Below are 19,594 nucleotides of genomic sequence, written 5' to 3' on the forward strand. Positions count from 1 at the left end.
AATAAAGCATAACATACCAAAAATCTTACAGGATGGCGGCAAAAAGACTGTTCAGAAAGAGATTTATATTGTAAAAGCTTTCATTCAAAAACAAAAATCTCATATCAACCTAACTGCACCTTAATAAGCTAAAAAGTTAATAGAAAACTAAACTCAAAGCAAGAAGAAGAAAGGAAATTAATAAAAATCAAAGTGAAAATAAATAAAATGCAGAGTAGGAAAACAATAAAGAAAATCAATAAAGCCAAATACAAATTGTTCTTTGCAATGTGCAACAAAATCAACAAAGCTTTAGCTAGACTAACAAAGAAATTTAAGAAGACACATTATTAAAATCAGGAATGAAAGATGAGACATACTACTGATAAAGACTGGGAAAAAAGACTGTAGGGAAACACTATGAGCCAATAAAGCAGATAACCTAGATGAAAGGGGGAGATTCCTAGAAAGATACTACGAAGAAGAAATAGAAAATATAACAATAAGAAGATTGAGTTAGAAATCAACAAAGTGCCAGAAAAGTTTAGCCCAAGAGCAGGAGGCTTAACTCATTAATTCTACCAAACACTTTAAGGAGAATTAACAACAATTATTCACAAACATTTCCAAAACACAGAAGCAAAATGAACTTAACAAACTAGGAAAAGCAGGCAATTGTCTTAACATGATAAGGGACATGTATAAAAACTTCATAGCTAATGTCACATTTAATGGTGAAAGACTGAAAGCTTTTCTTTTAAGGTCAGGACCAAGACAAAATTGTCCTCACTTGTCACTTCTAACGGCAGTGTACTGGAGATTCTGGACAGAGCAATTAGGCCAGAAAAAGAAATAAAAAGCAACCAGATTTAAAAAGAAAACTAACTCTGCTTGCACATGACATAATCTTGCATACAGAAAACTAAGAAATCTATAAAAATTATTTAATCTACTAATGTCTTCAACAATGTTACAGGTCATTTACAGAGAAATTAGTTTCACTGTATTGATAAATATTTACAATGAAAAATTTGAAAATGAACTCAAGAAAACTACAAAATATCATTGAAAAAATTAATGAAAAGGCATCTGCATTCATGAATTAGAAGACTGCATATTAGGATAGCAATTCATCCTAATTGATCTGCATACTGAAGGCAAATTCCAAAAGATTTATTTTTTATAGGAATAAACAGCAGATCCTAAAATTCATATTGAGAAACAGAAGCCCAGACTAGGCAAAAAAGTCTTGATAACAACAGAGTTAACGGTACTGACACTTTCCAACTTCAAAACTTACTTCAAAGTCTTAGTAATCAAACCATGTGTCATTGTCATAAGGATAGACAGGTAGATCATGAAACAGAATTAGAAACAGATCTACAGCCTATTGATATTCAACAAAGGTGTCAAGAAGCTTAAATGGGGAAATAAGAGTCTTTTCAACAAATAGTGCTAGGACAGCTTGACATTCACATGCAGAAGGACAAATCTGGACCCACACTTCACAATATATATAAAAATTAACTAAAAATGATCAAAAACAAATTAAGAGCAAAAATTATAAACATATTAGAAGAAAATATAGATGTAAATCTTCATGACTTTGGATTAGGTGACAGTTTCTTAGATATGACATCAAAGGCTTAAGTAACTAACAGAAAAAGATATACTGGACAACATCAAAATAAAAAATTTAAAAAAAACTGTGTCTCAAATGACACCATCAAGAAAGTGAAGACACAACCCACAGAATAGGGGAAAATATCTGAGAATCACATGCTTACAAGGATCTCATACTCAGAACATAAAAATAACTCTTACAATTCTACAATTTAAAAAACAACTTAATTTTTTAAGTGGGCAAATGATTTAAACAGACAGTTTCCATAGAAAGAACATGAGTAGCCATTAAGCAAATGAAAAGAACATTATAAGTCATAAGGGAAATGTGAAACAAAGCCACAATGAGCTACCACTTCACATCAAGTAGGAGGATAATAAAGAAAATGATGAATAACCAGTACTGGTGAAGAGAGTTATTAGATCCAATATACACTACTGGCAGTAATATAAAATGCTGCAGTAGCTCTGGAAAACGACTGGCAATTCCTTAAAAGGTTAAATATAATACATTACCATTTACCAAAAACATCAACTCCTAGATAAATACCAAAGAGAAAACATGTTCACACAAAAACTTACATACAAACGTTCATAGCAGCAATATTCATAACAGCAAAAGAGTGGAAATAAGCTGAAGATCCATAAACCAATGAGGTATGAATATGTGGTATGCAATTTAATACTGAAAGTGAAGTGAAAGTGTCAAAGGCTCAGTCGTATCCGACTCTTTGAGACCCCATGGACTGTAGCCCACCAGGCTCCTCTGTCCATGTGATTTACTGGAGTGGATTGCCATTTCCTTCTCCAGAATTTAATATTACTCAGTCATAAAAAAAGATGTAAAGGACTGATATAAGCCACAATATGGATAAACCCCAAAAATGTATGCTAAGTGAAAGAAGCCAGACACTAAAAGACACATTATATGACTGTGTTCAAATGAAATGTCCAGAATAGACATATACACAGAGAAAAGAAAGTAGATTAGTCGTTTTCAGATAGTAGAGGGGAAAATGAATAGATAGTGACTGGTAAAGGGTATGTAATTTGGGGGTAATTGAAGTGCTCTGGAATTATATGATAGTGATAGTTGCACACCCACTAGCCATACTAAAATCGATGGAATTGTACACTTTAAATGAAAGATTCTATGTACGTGTCAATAAACAAAACAGAAGTAATTAGATGAGATGAGAAATAATTCACACCAATTCTTGCCATCTCTGTTTGTACAACACTGATAATGTTACTTTAGGCTTGCTCTCATTGAAAAAGCACAACTTCTCCCCACTTTCTGAACTTGGATTGGCATGAAGACTTTTTCAGAACAGTAGAATGTAAAAGTGATGGTATGGAAATTTTGAGCTTAGGCTTCAAGAGGAAAATATACTCTGCTCTCTCTCTCTCAGAGTGCTATTTTAAAAATACCATGTAGAGCAGCCCAATCTACACTTCTGGAGGATAACAGACCAAATATAGCAGAGAACAATCATTTGTAGCTGAGGACCCCTAGATCAACCATTCAGCTCAGACTATCAGACATGTGAGTGAAGAATTCTGAGATCAACCAAAATCAGTTAAGTGGCCAGTTAACTGGAACCACAAGAGAAAAACCAGGATAGTCTGACAGAAGAACTGCCTAGCAGAATTCAGGAAAACAGATGATATAGAATCAGGATCAAAACTGTTTTAATGCAGAGATCCTGAAGTGTTATGCTAAATAATGATAATTAAAACATAGTTGTAAGAGAAAATTGGAAAAATGTGAAGAAAGAATCAGTGAGTTGAAATACTGATCAAGAGAGATACAAGGATGTAAAATACAGAGAAGACAGTAAGAAAAGATGGGGATGTGGTGAAAAAGCCTAACATAAGTGAAGCAAAGCCTTCAAATAGGATAGATGCAATATCTGAAGAGATAATGGCAGAAAAGTTTACAAACATGATGAGAAACATCTACAGAGCAAACAGACTATACAATTCACAGTCATAATTTAAAAAAGGAAACTAATACTTGGGTATATCAAACTAAAATTACTGACATCTAAAAATAAGGAAAAACATGTATTTTAAAAAGTCAGAGGGAAGAAAAAGACATGCTGCTTTCAAAAGAGAAACAAACAAACAAACAAAAAAAACTGACAAAGGATTCTTAAGAGAAAGCAGACCAGAAGAAAAAGAAATTAAATCTTCTAATTACTAAAAAAACATACCCATCAGCATAGAATGCTATTACCAGTAAAAATATCCTTCACATATGAAGACACACAAGAAAAAATTTTTCAGATGTATAAAAGGCAATTTATAGCCACAATTTAGAAACACACCATTTAAAAATGTTATATAAAATTCATCAAGCTAAAGAAATGTTACAGCCAAAAAAAAAATTCAGATCAATAGGAAACAGTGAAATTCACAGAAAATGGTCAATACATGGGTAAACAAAAAGATTTTTTTTTACTATGATTTCCTTAGGAGAAAATTATCTTTATAAAGTAAAAAAAATAATGTATTATGTGCTAAATAACACATACAGGAGTAAAATATATGGCAATAATTACACAAAGGACAGGAAAAAAGCAAATGGATTACACTTTTATAATATATTCTTACCTTATACATGGAGTAGTATAATATTGATTCAAGGTAGACTGTGATAAGATAAAGATGACTATTACAATCACTACAGCAGTCACTAAAAAAAACACAAAAGAGGTATAGCTAAAAATCCAATAAAAGTGATAAAAGTGGACTTTAAAAACACTCAATTAATCTAAAAAAAGGCAAAAGGAAGAACAAGCACAGAGAAAAATAAGGAAATTTTAAAAACCAATACTGTGAGGGTAGAACTAAACTCAATAATACCAATATTATATTAAATCTAAATTGACTACACAATTTGATAAAAGAGACTATCAGAATAGATTTTAAAAACAAAAAAGCAAGTAGTGTATGCTATTTACAGGAAATTCATTGTAAATAAAAACACTAGAAGATTTCCACTTCTTCCCATGAAGGATTAACCACTGTGAGAACTGACCTCTACCGTAAACCATAAGGAAACTAAACAAAATATATGAAATGACTACTTTCAAATAAAATAGGCAGTTCAGGAATGGCATCCCTGAGGAAAAAGAAAACAAAATATAACTGTCTTGACTTGCTACCTGGAGGCAGATTTGAGGCTACAGCCCAGGGAAGGAAACCCAAACCCTCACATAGTGGAGGATAAAGATCAAAGTTCAGGGAGGCCATGGTTCCAGACCTTGTGAGGCAAATACTAGAGAACAGAGAACTGCACTCAGCAATCTGCAAATGGGCGCCCTTGAATCTTTGGTTGAATAATGAACATAATGTGAAATTCTGTGAAGCTGGAGAAAGAACCATCAGAAAACAGTAAGTTAAAACAATGCCAAGAACTCACATAGGATTGGAAATAGCTTGTATTCCCACTTGTCAGAGTGAAGAGACCTCTTAATACAAAGAGCATCATACAGAGACCAAAGAAGACACTGTATCAGTAGTGGAAATAAATTAGCACTGAACTTAGGGCTGCTGTGTACAGGCCTTGACAAATCTTAAAAACAATCTTTGAAGTAACATAACTTCATAGCAGAATAAAGTCCAACACACTAAAAGAAATAACGCTGAATAACCTATTAAAAAAAATCACGTCCAGAAAATACCATCAAAAATAATCATCCTGGAAATTTTGATCCATGACCAGTAAATACACACACACACACACACACACACACACACACACACAACAGAAACAGAGAAAACGGCATACCAGTTGGGATGAGAGAAGGAGTTTTAAAACAGCTATTTAAAGTATGCTTCATATACTCAAGAATTCAAAGTAAAATATGAAAATAAGGAGGAGAGAAATGGAAAATATAAAAATGACTAAAATTCAATCTCTAAAGATTAAAAATATATACAAAATTAAAAATAAATGTAGTAAGACAAGAATAGTCTTTCCAACAAATGGTGCTGGGACACCCAGACAGTCATGTACAAAAGAATTAAACTGGGTCCCTACCTTATCCCACAGACAGTTAACTCAAAACAGATCAAAGACCTAAACGTAAGAGATAAAAAAATGTAAGAGATAAAACTACACGTCTAAAAAGAAAATACAGATGAAAATCTTTGGGATCTTTTATTACACCTGATTTCATAGGCATGAAAGCAACAGCACAAGAAAGAAAAGAAAAAACAGACAAAACATCCTTAAAATTTAAAACTTGTGCTTCAAGGACACTATCAAGAAAGTGAAAAGACAACCCACAGGATGGGAGAAGATACTAGCAAATCAATGTTTGCTAAGGGCCTTATATTCAGATATATAAAGAAGCTTTAAAGTCCAAAAATAAAAAGACAAATACCCCAATTAAACAACAGGCAAAGAATCTGACAGACATTTCTCAAAAGAAGAAATATTGGTAGCAAATAAACATATGAAAAGATGTTCAAATAATCAGTCACCAAATAACTGCAAATCAAAACCACAGTGAGATACCACTTCACACCTACAATGATGACTATAATCGAAACAATATGAAATAAGTAGTGTGTGCAAGTATGTAGAATAATTGCAACCCTCATGCCCTGCTTGTAGAAATGTAAAATAATATAGCAGCTTTCAGTCAGGTGGTTCCTCCAAAGGTTAAACACAATTATCATTTGACCCAGATATCCCATTCCCAGTGTAATGAAAACATGTCCACACATAAACTTCTACATAGTATTTCAAGAAGCATATTTTAAAAACCAAAAATCAGAAACACTTAAATGTCCACCAAATAATGATGGATGAATAAATACAACATTGCATATTCATATAATAGAATATTTTTTGGTAATAAAAAGAAGTGAGGTACTGCTATAGGCCACAACATAGATAAACCTTGAAAACATCATACCAGTATGAAAGAAGCCAGTCAGAAAAACTACAACTGTAGGACTCAATTTATTAAGATGATCAGAATAGGCAAATCCATAGCTGACAAGGGTAGGCAGGGTCAACAGGCAGTGACTGCTAGGAAGTACAAGATTTCTCTGGGAAATGATAAAATGTTTTTAAACTGATTGTAGTGATGGTTGCATAAGTCTGTGAATCTGCTAAAATCCAATGAGTTGTACACTATAAATGAGTAAACTGTATAAATGAGTAAACTGTATGGTATGCTGGTCAGTCTTAGGCATCAATGAACATAGGTGGTGATACCTCAGTTATTTAATCAAATGCTAATGGCCTCCTCCTGAGTGTGGCAGCATTTGCTCAGTCACTCAGCGGTGCTTGACTTTTTGAGACCCCACGGACTGTAGGCTGCCAGGCTTCTCTGTCCATGGAGTTTTTCAGGCAAGAATACTGGAGTGGGTTGCCATTTCCTACTCCAGGGGATCTTCCGAACCCAGGGATCGAACTTGCGTCTCCTGCACTGGCAGGCAGATTCTGTACCACTGCGCCACCTGGGAAGCCCTGAGTGTGGCAGGGGCCTGCACATATGATGGGCCAGTCACTGATGACTAGGTTATGTCACATGTAACAGCTGGCTTTGAGAAAGGGAGATCATCCTGAATGGACTCAGTCAGATAATCCCTTAAAAGGCACTGGTCTTGGAGAAGGAGATAAAAGATGTGGGTATTTGCATTTTAATTGTGGCGACTCCACACTGTTAGTTCTGGAGATGGAAGAGGGATGAGGAAGAGAACATGAGCACTCTCTGAGAGCCTAAGTGGTCTCTGGGGCTCTTAGAAACAGTTACCTCAGTCCTACAACCACAAGGCACTGAATTGTGCAAACATGTGAATGAGCCTGGAAGCATATTCTTTCCTAGAGTGCTGGTCAAGCATGCTGAAAAACATCCTTCAATCTGGGTTAGTCTGATGTTTGCTCACAACTAAACTGGGTTACAGATTTGGGGGAAGAATATTACAAAGTGAAGTGCCCTTCTCACCACACAACATCGGGGGTACATGACATTAACATGACTTATCACTGGTGTTGTTAACCTTGATCCCTTGTTCAAGGTGATGTCGCCTTATTTCTCTACTGTAAAGTTACAATATTTCCCCTTCCGCACTCTCTTCATTAAAAGTGAGTCATCATGTCCAATTCACACATGGGGGTAAAGAAATTAAGTTCCACTTCCTAGAGGAACAAGTGTCAAGGTATTTGTGGACATACATTCAAACTCCCAGAGCAGTTAATAAATACTTTTGAAGGAGATACTTGGGAGCTACACAAATATCTTCTTTCTCCTCAAAGTTTCACCCACTAATTTGAACATTCTTAAGCAGATTCTTCCTACAGCACTTAACTACTGTGGGATTCTAACAGTAATTTTTTATTTCCTTCGTTCATTCTTCGTTTATTTATTTGCCTGCATCATGCAGCCTGCAGGATCTTAATTCCCCAACCACGGATCAAACCCGGGCCCCTGCATCGGGAGCGCAGAAGTTCTAACCACTGGACCACCACGGAAGTACTTCATTCTACATTTACTATTAGGAATTTTCTGTAAGAAATATTCATCCATTCTCACTTGTGTATTATTTATTCCATCATTAAATCAGTAAAGAATCATGGATCTGTATTCTGTTCTTTGGGTTACAATCCAATACAGTCGTTATTTTTTCGCCCAGATCTGACCCACTGAGAACCCTTTCAGGGTGACTGTGCCCCTCTGACATGCTCCCATTCTCCTTTGTTTCGTGTTGAGCACTTTCTTACTTTCTGGCCTAGACAATACTTCAGGCTCATCCTGTATTCTCCCTGCCTCAGTTGTAGAATCAGTCATTTCTCCAAACAGTGCTGGTTCGTTTCACTGGAAACAGGATTTTGAAACCAGGATGTGGGCACTGAAGATGCTCACTGCTACTGGGGCACTGGCCTTCTTGAAGAACTGAACTGGAAAATATATGTATATACACAACACACATCTACATACATAAAAATATAAAGGAAACTTGAATTTATGCTTATATGTGAAACCAATACCACAAGGTTCTGTTCTGTTTTGCTTTGTTGTTTTTTGTTTTTTTTTTTTTTCCTGGCTGTGCCACAGGGCATGTGGGAATCTTAGTTGCCTGACCAGGGATCAAACCTGTGCCTCCTGCAGTGGAACCATAGCATCCTAACCACTGTAGGACCAGGGAATTCCCCACAGGGTTCTTTATAGTCTTTACTCTTTGCATATTTTTAACTTTTTTCTCTGAGACTGAGAAACCTGGCTCACATAAAACACAATTAATTGATACATTTGTCCAAACCTAGTAAATGTATAAAGTATTGTTAGAACTGTTAATCTGTACTAGGTGACAAACAAATTTACCAGTCAGAATATAATATGTATATAATTTTTTGCTTTAGTTTCACAGTATCCAGACCAAACACTATTTTCCAAGGTTACTTAGATCAGCTCATTTTTTTGATGAAGTTATGGCATTTGTAATACAGTTACATTTACTTGTCACAGTTTGCATCCTCTGACATCCTGGTTGATTGACTTTTTTTTTTAAATTTGCAGTCAGGAAAGTTTATTTTCTGTAGTATTCAGTATGGCTTGACAAATGCACAGAGTCATTATCAACCACCATAGTATTAAGAAGAACATTTTCACAACCCCGAAAGTTTCACTGTGAAGCCCTCTTGAAGGCAATCTCTGCCTTTACTACTTCTGGCAAATTAACTCATCTCTTTTCCATCCCCATAGTACAACACGTGGCTTTTGGTCCGGCTTCTTTCACTAGGCAAAATGTACTTAAGATTCAGCCATGCTGTTGTAGGAATCAGTACTTAGTCCCTCATCTTAGTTTGCATACCTTCCAAGGTTTATGAAGAAGCGTCACATTTCCTCAGTGTACCTGGTTTCCGTGCAGCACACTGTCAACGCCTCACCTAATGAAAGTTCCACAGTATCTTCTGCCTTTTTGCCTCAGGATGTTTACTGGTATCAGGACAAGCTATTAATCAGACGTGCTGGCACAGTGCAGAAGTTCAACACCCTCAAAGGCATCACTCAACTCTCAATGGAGGAGAGTTAATGGATAAAATCCCACTCTCCAAGTCCTTCAGTGTTTTAACCCTGAGGAGCATTCTACATATTTCTTCAAAGGTCCCAGTGGGTCTGAGTTCATATTTCCCAGTACAGTATCCAGCTTCATAATGCACATATTATTGGTTTTCCTTTTTTCTCTGAAATTCTCTATTGCTTCAATTATGCTTCCCAGGTTCATCTCGTAAATAAACTATATCACCCAGTCTTTGCATCTTCCGGAACATTCTTTCCCCAGACAGCCCCATGGTTCACTCCCTCATCTACCTGAGATGTTTATTAACCATTACTCCTGAGAGAGAACTTCTCTTACCACTCTATTTTAAACTGCAAGCCTTATCTCCCTTCCTTGATTTATTTAATAAGACTTAGGACCATCAAACTTATTACCACACACACACATCTGTGTGATTAATTTCAATTAGAATACAATTAGGCTCAACTAAGTGTTTCCCTGGTGGCTCAGCTGGTAAAGAATCTGCCTGCAATGCAGGAGACTGGGTTCGATCCCTGTTTGGGAAGATCTCGTGGAGAAGGGAAAGGCTACTTACTCCAGTATTCTGGTCTGGAGAATTCCATGGACTGTATAATCCATGGGGTCGCAAAGAGTTGGACAGGACTGAGCGACTTTCACTTTCACTTTAGGCTCAATTAATGCAATGGTTTTAGTCAACTTTTTTAATTGTTATGTCCCTAGAATGTAAAACACTCTTTGCACATAGTAGGCACTCAATAGAAATACACTGAATAAATTAATTTTTCAAGAGGTTGATTTTATTCCATATAAGAACCAATTTCCTATTTTAAAAACTCTAAAAACTTGACTGACCTTCAAAATTGAATGACGCCAAACACCAAAGGTCAAATGACTCTATCATGCATATTACACAAAATATTTCCATACTTAGCATGGAGCTTGAGTGAATCCTCTGAGTTGCCTTTGAAGTCTAAGATGTTATATTATAAACGATAAAAGACTATACTACAGTATAGAAATATGGTATGGAACCAATATTATTTTTCCTTGTAATAGTTCACATGAAACCAAATCTGACAATTATATATCATGCATCTGGTTAGTCTATTTAATGATTCCAAACATAATATCATCTATACAAATGGATATAGGAAAGAATTTTTTTAATCTTTTATTTTCAGTCTCATTTTCATTATTATTTGTTTCTAAAACTTTTTGTAAGAAAAGAAAGTAATTCTTGGTGTCCTTAAGCAGAAATTAAAATTTCTTTCAGAATATTTTTATTACCTGGACACTGGATAAAGGACCACTCATAGTTCTTCTCTTTAGGACAAAGACTGGTATCAAGAAGCATCTCATTATTAAGCATTCCAACAAGCTTCATTGGTCCCCGGGAAGACCCTTCAATGCAGTGTCCTCTTCCAGTATTACTAGGATCGTTGCACCAGCCACACCCAGGTTGTTCCAAACACTGTCCACAGGTCCTCAATCCAGAACAATTTTGGGCTGCATGGCAGGAACATTATTAACAAATATGTTACACGACTTTATATTCAAATGGAACTGTAAGCTAATGGAAAAATAAATATGATCTGGAAAAAAGACAGTAAAGGGTCATCTATGGTTAATGTAAACATTTTTTCTAATAATAAGAAACTGCAATTACTTCAAGAGCAAATAAAGCATACATTATGAATAAAGAAGAGATGAATGGACTGGCATGGAGAAAAATGAAGCTAGCATTCACACACTTCTGAGAACTGTGCCAGTACTAGGACCTTTTGGGAACTGATGCAGGCGCCGACAGACCACACTTACTATATCATCTGTGATATAGAGCAATGTTAGCTCTTCTTGTGCCCAGGAAGTGCCTCTAAGGAAAAACTCTGCATCTGTCTGTGACTGTCCACCCACTCCCTGAGATAGCTGACCCCAGCAAGGACGATGCTCTTCATAAGGGTCCAAGATACTAGCATTTGCCTGATATGTGATGTTTTAAAGTAATCTCACTCAAAGAGTCAAACTGAAAAGGAATATGGAAACTGGATAATCTGCCTCAGCAGGCAACCAGCAGGACAGGCTCTCTCTGACTCCCAGGGCTGCAGAATATCATCTCACTGAAGCTCAACCTTTTTTTGTTTAACTGATGTATAGACTATGAGCCTCAACAAAGCCCATGAACACCGTGATGCCCTTCCCAAGGATGAACATATTACCACCTGCCATCATATTCACAACAGTTGCTATGTGATGTTTTGAACTTTTACTTCAAAACCATAATACCCTTGTATCAGGCTAAGGCTTTTTTAAATTAGTCTCACTGATATTTTTGCTAGAAAAGGCACACATTGTCTTGGGAATTGTTTATCCATAGAAGACAGTACATAAGCACAAAGTTTCATGAATGGTCTTCTAGTCACATGCTAGAAGAACCTCAGAGAGAAGAAAAAAACCAGGCAGACTTCTGGCCATCTCAATTTCCTTTTTGTTGTGGTAATAACTTAATTGTTACTCAGTTGTATAATATTACTGGAAAGAGGAAAGCTCCTCAGAAAGCTGCAAATAAGAATAGTATAAGCTTCTCAGTGAACAAAACAGGAACTCAATACTGTAGACCGTGCAGGGATAATAGAATATTGGATTAAAGAATTCATCAATTACAGTATGATTTGTTGTGACTTTTCTCAGTACTGAGCATTTCAGGGACTAGATGTAAGAAAGTGAAGAATGACTACCATCTCCCATATTTCCTTAATAATAAATTTAAAAGGAAGAGTATTCTTTGAGTCATTGAACACAAGTAATTCATGTTAACTCTGTAGATAAATAATTCAATGACATGAACATACTTCTGAAAATTTTTTTCAGCAGTACATAGCATTAAACAGCACTTCATTTAAAATATCCTTAGATAACTGAACCTTTTATATATTCCCATACTCCTCCTTAGACTTTTTACTGTGAAATATTTCTCTTTTATCTGTGATTGTAGCTAGCTCACAGTACCATTGACTAGATTATTCTAATTGTCTTCAAAACTATATTGGGTTGGTATGAAACCAATGGGAAATAATGTAAAACATCAAATTAGGTATGCTAGCTTAACATTCTAGTTATTTACTGTCACATGATAAACTAAAGTAAATCTTTACTAGGTCTCATCCAGAATAAATCTAGGCTTTATTTATAGTCTATAGATATCTCTGAGGAAAATAAAATTTGTTTTAGGATTATCTTTTTAAGTAAAATAACCAATCAAATTTCTTAAAGAAGCATAATGTACAATATCCGCCTGCAACTGGGGAGACCTGGGTTCTATCCCTGGGTTGGGAAGATCACCTGAAGAAGGGCATGGCAACCCACTCCAGTATTCTTGTCTGGAGAACCCCCATGGACAGAGGAGCCTAGCAGGTCCAGTCCACGGGGTCGCGAAGGGCCGGACACGACAGAGGCTAAGCACAGCAAGCGCATTCTCAAACACAGCATACCTGTTCTGTTGCTTTTCAAACAACTCGGTAAATCTTAGATTGAAGAATCCTGCCTTTCTTGCATTGACTGAAGGACAAGCTAATAATGGTCTGTTCATTAGAATTTATGCTTTAAAAATGAGTTACAAAATGTCATATTTAGAGCAACATTCTACTCTCCTATTTTTTTTTTAGATGTGAAATTTTTACAAAAGTCAATGTTGGTTTGGTTCTTGCTCAAGAGTGGAGAGCAATGTGCACGCTGAAAAATTAGCAGAATATTCATTCTTTGCAATGGTTAACTAAAAAACTGAAAACTCTAATGATTTTTATTTTCTTACAGAAAACAATAATATAGGAAAGTTTTTGCAGGTTGTGCTATTTTGACTAAATTATGGCTAGAATGGAGACTATGTATGAGCTATAAGTAATCAAAGCAATCATATTTTACTTTATTTATTTTTGGCTTTCTGAAATATTAACTTTTATAATATTCAATATGGTTTATGAAATGTATAAGAATTTGAAAAATCAATCTGTAACAAATTATATCACCAAATGATGACTGGAGACTTCTGGTTTCCAGTCCAGCATGGAAGGAGTTTAGAAGTCACCACTCCATCTTAACAAAAAGAAAAATCAGCCACAAACTGAAAAATCAACAACTCTTCCTAGGTCCATCAGAAGTGAGGTCACAGGGCAAACAACAGCATCCATAATTGGAGGGAGAGCAGAATACAGAAAATCATGACGTAGTGGCATGGAAACCTCTTCAGGACCCAGTGCCGGGGTAAGATAATCTGAACTGTTAACTACTGAATTGCCGGGATCTCAGTGTGGACAACTCTGCGGGTTCATATCTCCAGGCAGACCCAGTTAGAGGAGGAGCCCCGACATTTTTGTAAGTATGACTTTCAGGAGCCCTAACAGATCCTCACAGTTAATACTGAAGAAAAACCCCTTTGTGCTTCTGGCAATGGGAGGGGAAAAGGAACTATTCTGAAATATCCCAGAACACTGTTCTTCTTAATAAAGTCTGGAGAAACTATTTAACAGAGACTAAACCACTGGGGTTTTATCGGAGCATAACTGAACCTGTTAAAGGGAAATAACCAACTCTAGCCTGTTCTAGTCTTTCATTGGGGAAAGAGAAATATACAACTCCAGCTCCCTCCAGCCATCCTGTACCCCCTGAGAGAGGGGAAAAAAAAAAAAAAAACCGAGAAGTACTAGTGAAGTGAAGTCCACAGAACAGCACAGAGCACAGGCTCACCAAAAGCCTGAGACCTAATCACAGGACTGTAGAATCCTTCCCCTCCCCCAAATCCTACTGCTACATTGCTAAAAGCCTACTTACAACAGTTTTCTTTACCCATATTTTGTATCTGACTATCAAGAAAACAACTACAAGGAATACCAAGAGGCAGAAAACACAGAAGACACAGAGTAATAAGCATCAGACCAGACATGGCAGGGATGTTCGAATTATCAGATCAGGAATTTAAAACAATTATGATTAATATGCTGAAGGTTCAAAAAAATATGCTAAAGGCTCTAACAGAAAAAGCAGACAGCATGCAAGAAGAGATGGGCGATATAAGCACAACTATATAACTCTTAGAATACAAAAGACAAGAAAATCTAAATGACCTTGGGTCTGGTGATGATGTTCCAGTCTAACACCAAAAGCACAATTTATGAAAGAAAAAATGGATAAATTTGACTTTGCCAAATTTTAAATCTCTGCACTGCAAAAGATACTGTCAAAAGAATGTAAAGACAAGCCACACAGTGGAAGAAAATATTTGCAAAAAACACATCTGATAAAGGATTGGATTTCAAAATATATAAAGAACATTCAAAATGATAATAAGAAAACAAACAACTCAATTTTTTAAAACAGACAAGTAGGGAGGGACAAGATGGATACATGAGATTAAGGGATACAAACTACACTGAAAAAAATCGATAAGTAACAAGAATATACTTATTCTTGTATAAGTATATACAAGAAATATAGCAGCACAGGGAAATAGTCATTATTTCACAATAACTTTAAATGGAGTATAAACAATAAAAACACTGAATCACTATGCTGTACACCTGAAATGAACATAATACAGTAATCAACTAAACTACAATAAATTTTTTTTTTCATAGGCAAAAGATCTGAACAGACACCTCACCAAACAAGATATATACACATTTCTCAAAATGAGAAAAGATGGTCCACATCATTTATGATTACAGAACTGAACACTAAAACAATAAGATATCATTATAAACCTAATGCTGTTTTTGTTGTTTAGTTGCTAAGTTGCCTGACTCTATGACCTCCTTTGTATTCGATTCCCCTTATATAGAAAGCTGAGTGCAAAAGAATTGATGCTTTTTAACTGTGGTGTTGGAGAAGACTCTTGAGAGTCCCTTGGACTGCAAGGAGATCCAACCAGTCCATCCTCAAGGAAATTAGTCCTCAGTTTTCATTGGAAGGACTGATGTTGAAACTCCAATACTTTAGCCACCTGATGTGAAGAGCTGACTCATTTGAAAAGACCCTGATATTGGTAAAGATTGAAGGCAGGAGGAGAAGGGGATGACAAAGGATGAGATGGTTAGATGGCATCATCGATTCAATGGACATGAGTCTGGGTAAACTCCGGGAGTTGGTGATGGACACGAAGGCCTGGTGTGCTACAGTTCATGGGGTCGCCAAGAGTCGGACACGACTGAGCGACTGAACTGAACTATTAGTTTAGGCCCTCATGATTCCTCGTCTCTCTTATACCGCTGATGGATGTTACAGATTACCTAAAATGGAATGTATTGATGTTTGCTGGTTAGCCACTAAGTCGTGTCTGACTCTTGCAATCTCATGGACTGTAGCCTGCCAGACTCCTCTGTCCATCGGAATTCCCAGGCAAGAAAACTGGAGGGATTTCATTCTCTGGGGGATCTTCCCAATCTAGTGATGAAAACTGCATCTCCTGCATTGGCAGATGGATTCGTTACCACTGATCCACCAGGGAAGACCCTATAAACCTATTGGAATGGCCAAAATCCAAAACACTGATACCTCCAAATGCTCAGAAGTATGTAAAATGTGAAGAAAGAGGAACTCTTGTTCAAAACTGGTGGGATTACAAAACGCAGCTACTTTGAAAGACAGTTTGGTGGTTTGTTTCTCATTTACAAAGAAATATTTCCTTCAAGTTTCATTTACTAAGAAAAAAACTTCAAATGATCACTGAAGACAACTTTCTAAAAGCAATATGAAGCTTAGACCATTTCTAATACTGTTCTATTTATAACTATAAAAATGGTTTTGAAGACTTACTACTGTCAAAGGTTTGGTAAATAACTAGAAACATATAGCACAAAAAGATAATATAAATCCATTACATATAATTCATACTAAAAAAATATATAATGTTAAAGGCAATGTATGACAGAACCATTGCTCAGCAGCTGACATTTTGAAACAGTAACACTACTGCTAAAAGCACTTGGATTTTGAGCAAGGATGTCATCTTCATTCCTAGTCTCTATTTTATTTTCTGGCGTTTCCTCACTGCTCAGTAAATGTTTGTTAGTTAAAAACATGGAAAAGAATTAAATGCAATGGAGAAGGAGTTTGTGTTTCGTAACGAGTGGGTCACTGCCAGGTAAATGCTACTTCCGAGGAAGACAAGGGCTCCTTGAGGCAAGGTAAAATGCTCCTCTTTCCCACAAGGATGCACAGGATGTACAATTTTAAAAGTTATGGAACAAAAACAATGCGATTAGACATCATCAGCTCAAATGAGCTATATACAGCCACAGGGAAGGCAAATGTGACAACAGACATAACAGTGAAAGAAAACACGTATAGAAATAGAAAATCCAGCAGACTAGACTAACTGTTCAAGGAACAAATGGCAGAAGTAGAAAATAAGCCTCTACAACAATCAAGAAAACAAAAGAAGCAAAACATCAAAAATCAAGAGTGCCAAAGCAGGACTAAAGAATTGATCCATGCATGCCTAGCTGACAATCTCACCAAGAGCAGTTATCATCATTTGGTTCATCTGTGGTCAAACTGAAGTTCTTATCTGTGTTAAAATAGTTAATCATTTTTAATTTACCTTTCAGAAAATGTAGCTTCAATCTTTACAGTGGGATTACAAGGTTCTCAAAAATTCACTTTAAATAGATAAAAAGCTCCAGATTTTAAAAACCTTAAAAAAGGAAAAATATCTGAACTTCACTTAAGAAACAAAAACATGGAAAGTACAAATGAATTTAAGACACACTGAACTTTTACAAGGATCAAAACGGCAGAAAGGAGCACACCTCCCCCCACACACAAAACCGAAATACACCTACAAGTGGAACAATTTTCACAGAAAACCAACTGGAAACTGGCAAGACATCTCTTGCTCAACCAAAACTGTAAGAAAAGATAAAAACACTAATTTGAAAAGATAAATGTACCCCAATGTTTACAGCAATACTATTTATAATAGCCAAGACATGGAAACAATCACCTCAAGTGCCCATCAACAAATGACTGGCTTAAAAAGATGTTCTATACAAAAATAAACTCAGAATGGATTACAGGCTTAAATATAAGGCCAGAAACTATAAATCCCTTAGAGAAAAACATAGGCACTACACCCTGCGACATAAATCACAGCAAGATCCTCTTTGACCCACCTCCTAGTGTAGTGAAATAAAATAAAAAATAAACAAATGACACATAATTAAACATAAAAGCTTTTGTACAGCAAAGGAAACAATAAATAAAATTAAAAGACAACCCTTAGAATGGGAAAAAACAATTGCAACTGACAAAGGATTAATCTCCAAAATATATAAGCAGCCCATAGAGATCAATATCAGAAAAACAAACTGCCTAATCAAAAAATGGGTAGAAGACCTAACTGACATTTCTCTGAAGAAGATATACAGATGACCAATAAATATATGAAAAGATGCTCAACATTACTATTTATTAGAGAAATGCAAATCAAAACTACAATGAGGTGTCACCTCATACCAGTCAGAATGCTGATGCTACTGCTACTGCTAAGTCGCTTCAGTCGTGTCCGACTCTGTGCGACCCCATAGACGGCAGCCCACCAGGCTCTGCCATCCCTGGGATTCTCCAGGCAAGAATACTGGAGTGGGTTGCCATTTCCTTCTCCAGTGCATGAAAGGGAAAAGTGAAAGTGAAGTCGCTCAGTCGTGTCCCAGTCAGAATAGGCATCAGCAAAAAAATCTACAAACAACAAGTATTGGAGAGGATATGGAGAAAAGGCAATCCTCCTATACTGTTGGTGGGAATGCAAACTAATGAAGCCATTATGAAGAACAGTGTGGAGATTTCTTTAAAAAGTAGAAATAAAATCTACCATATGAAACAGCAATCCTACTACTGGACATATACCCTGAGAAAGCCATAATTTCAAAAGACACATATATCTCAATGTTCATTGCAGCACTACTTACAGCAGCCAGGACACAGAAGCAACCTAGATGTCCATCTACAGATGACTGGATAAAGAAGATGTGGTACATATATACAGTGCAGTATTGCTCAGCCATAAAAAAGAATGAATTTGAATCAGTTCTAGTGAGGTGGATGAGCCTAGGGTCTGTTATACAGAGTGAAGTAAGTCAGAAAGAGAAAAACAAATATCGTATATTAACATATATATGGAATCTAGAAAAATGGTATTGATGAACCTATCTGCAGGGAAAGAATGAAGACACAGATGTAGAGAAGAGACTTGTGGACACAGTAGGGGAAGGAAAGAGTGGGACGAATGGAGAAAACAGCATCAACATATATACACTATAATGTGTAAAACAGATAGTTGTTGAGAAGTTACTATATAACACAGGGAGCTCAGCCTGGTGCTCTGTGATGCTAGAGGGGTGGGATGGGGAAAGGGGAGAGAGACTCAAGAAGGAGGTATATCTGTACGTTTATGGCTAATGCACGTTGTTGTACACAGAAACCAACACAACACTGTAAAGCAATTTTCCTCCGATTAAAAAATAAATTAAAAAAAAAGATGTGTGTGTATAGAATGGAATATTACTTATCCATAAAAAAGGATGGAATATTCCCATTTGCAGTAACCTAACGGACATAGAGATTATCATAGTAAGTAAAGGAAGTTAGAGAAAGACAATTATATATCACATATACACAGAATCTTAAAATAATGAACCAATATACAAAACAGAAACAGAATCACCAATTTATAAAATGGACTTACAATCACTGAAGAGCAAAGTGAGGGAGGGAAGGGGGACTAAATTAAGGGTACAGGATTAACAGATAAAAACTACTATACATAAAATAGATAAGCAACAGGATTTACTATATAGCACAGGAAACTATATTCAATTATCTTTTTAATAACCTATAACAGAATACAATCTGAAAAAGGAATATATATACATATGTATATGTGTGTATATATATATAC

At 36.0% G+C, this 19,594-nt stretch overlaps 1 protein-coding gene across 7 annotated transcripts in view; it reads right to left on the reverse strand.

Moving 5' to 3' along the window:
- The window catches only part of ATRNL1 (attractin like 1), a 738,261-nt gene that overhangs the window by 545,323 nt on the left and 173,344 nt on the right, over positions 1-19,594 (reverse strand). For 5 of the 7 annotated variants that reach the window (XM_081573518.1, XM_081573521.1, XM_081573515.1 and 2 more), the window contains one exon: positions 10,936-11,154. The exons of the other annotated variants lie outside the window; for them this stretch is intronic. In XM_081573518.1, the coding sequence (XP_081429644.1) occupies positions 10,936-11,154 (219 nt within the window). The remainder of the gene's footprint in view (positions 1-10,935; positions 11,155-19,594) is intronic. 7 annotated transcript variants of the gene reach the window in all.

The sequence above is a fragment of the Giraffa tippelskirchi genome, chromosome 2, assembly GCF_054371585.1.
Source record: "Giraffa tippelskirchi isolate mGirTip1 chromosome 2, T2T-mGirTip1v1.2.pri, whole genome shotgun sequence".
NCBI classification, from domain to species: Eukaryota; Metazoa; Chordata; class Mammalia; order Artiodactyla; family Giraffidae; genus Giraffa; species Giraffa tippelskirchi.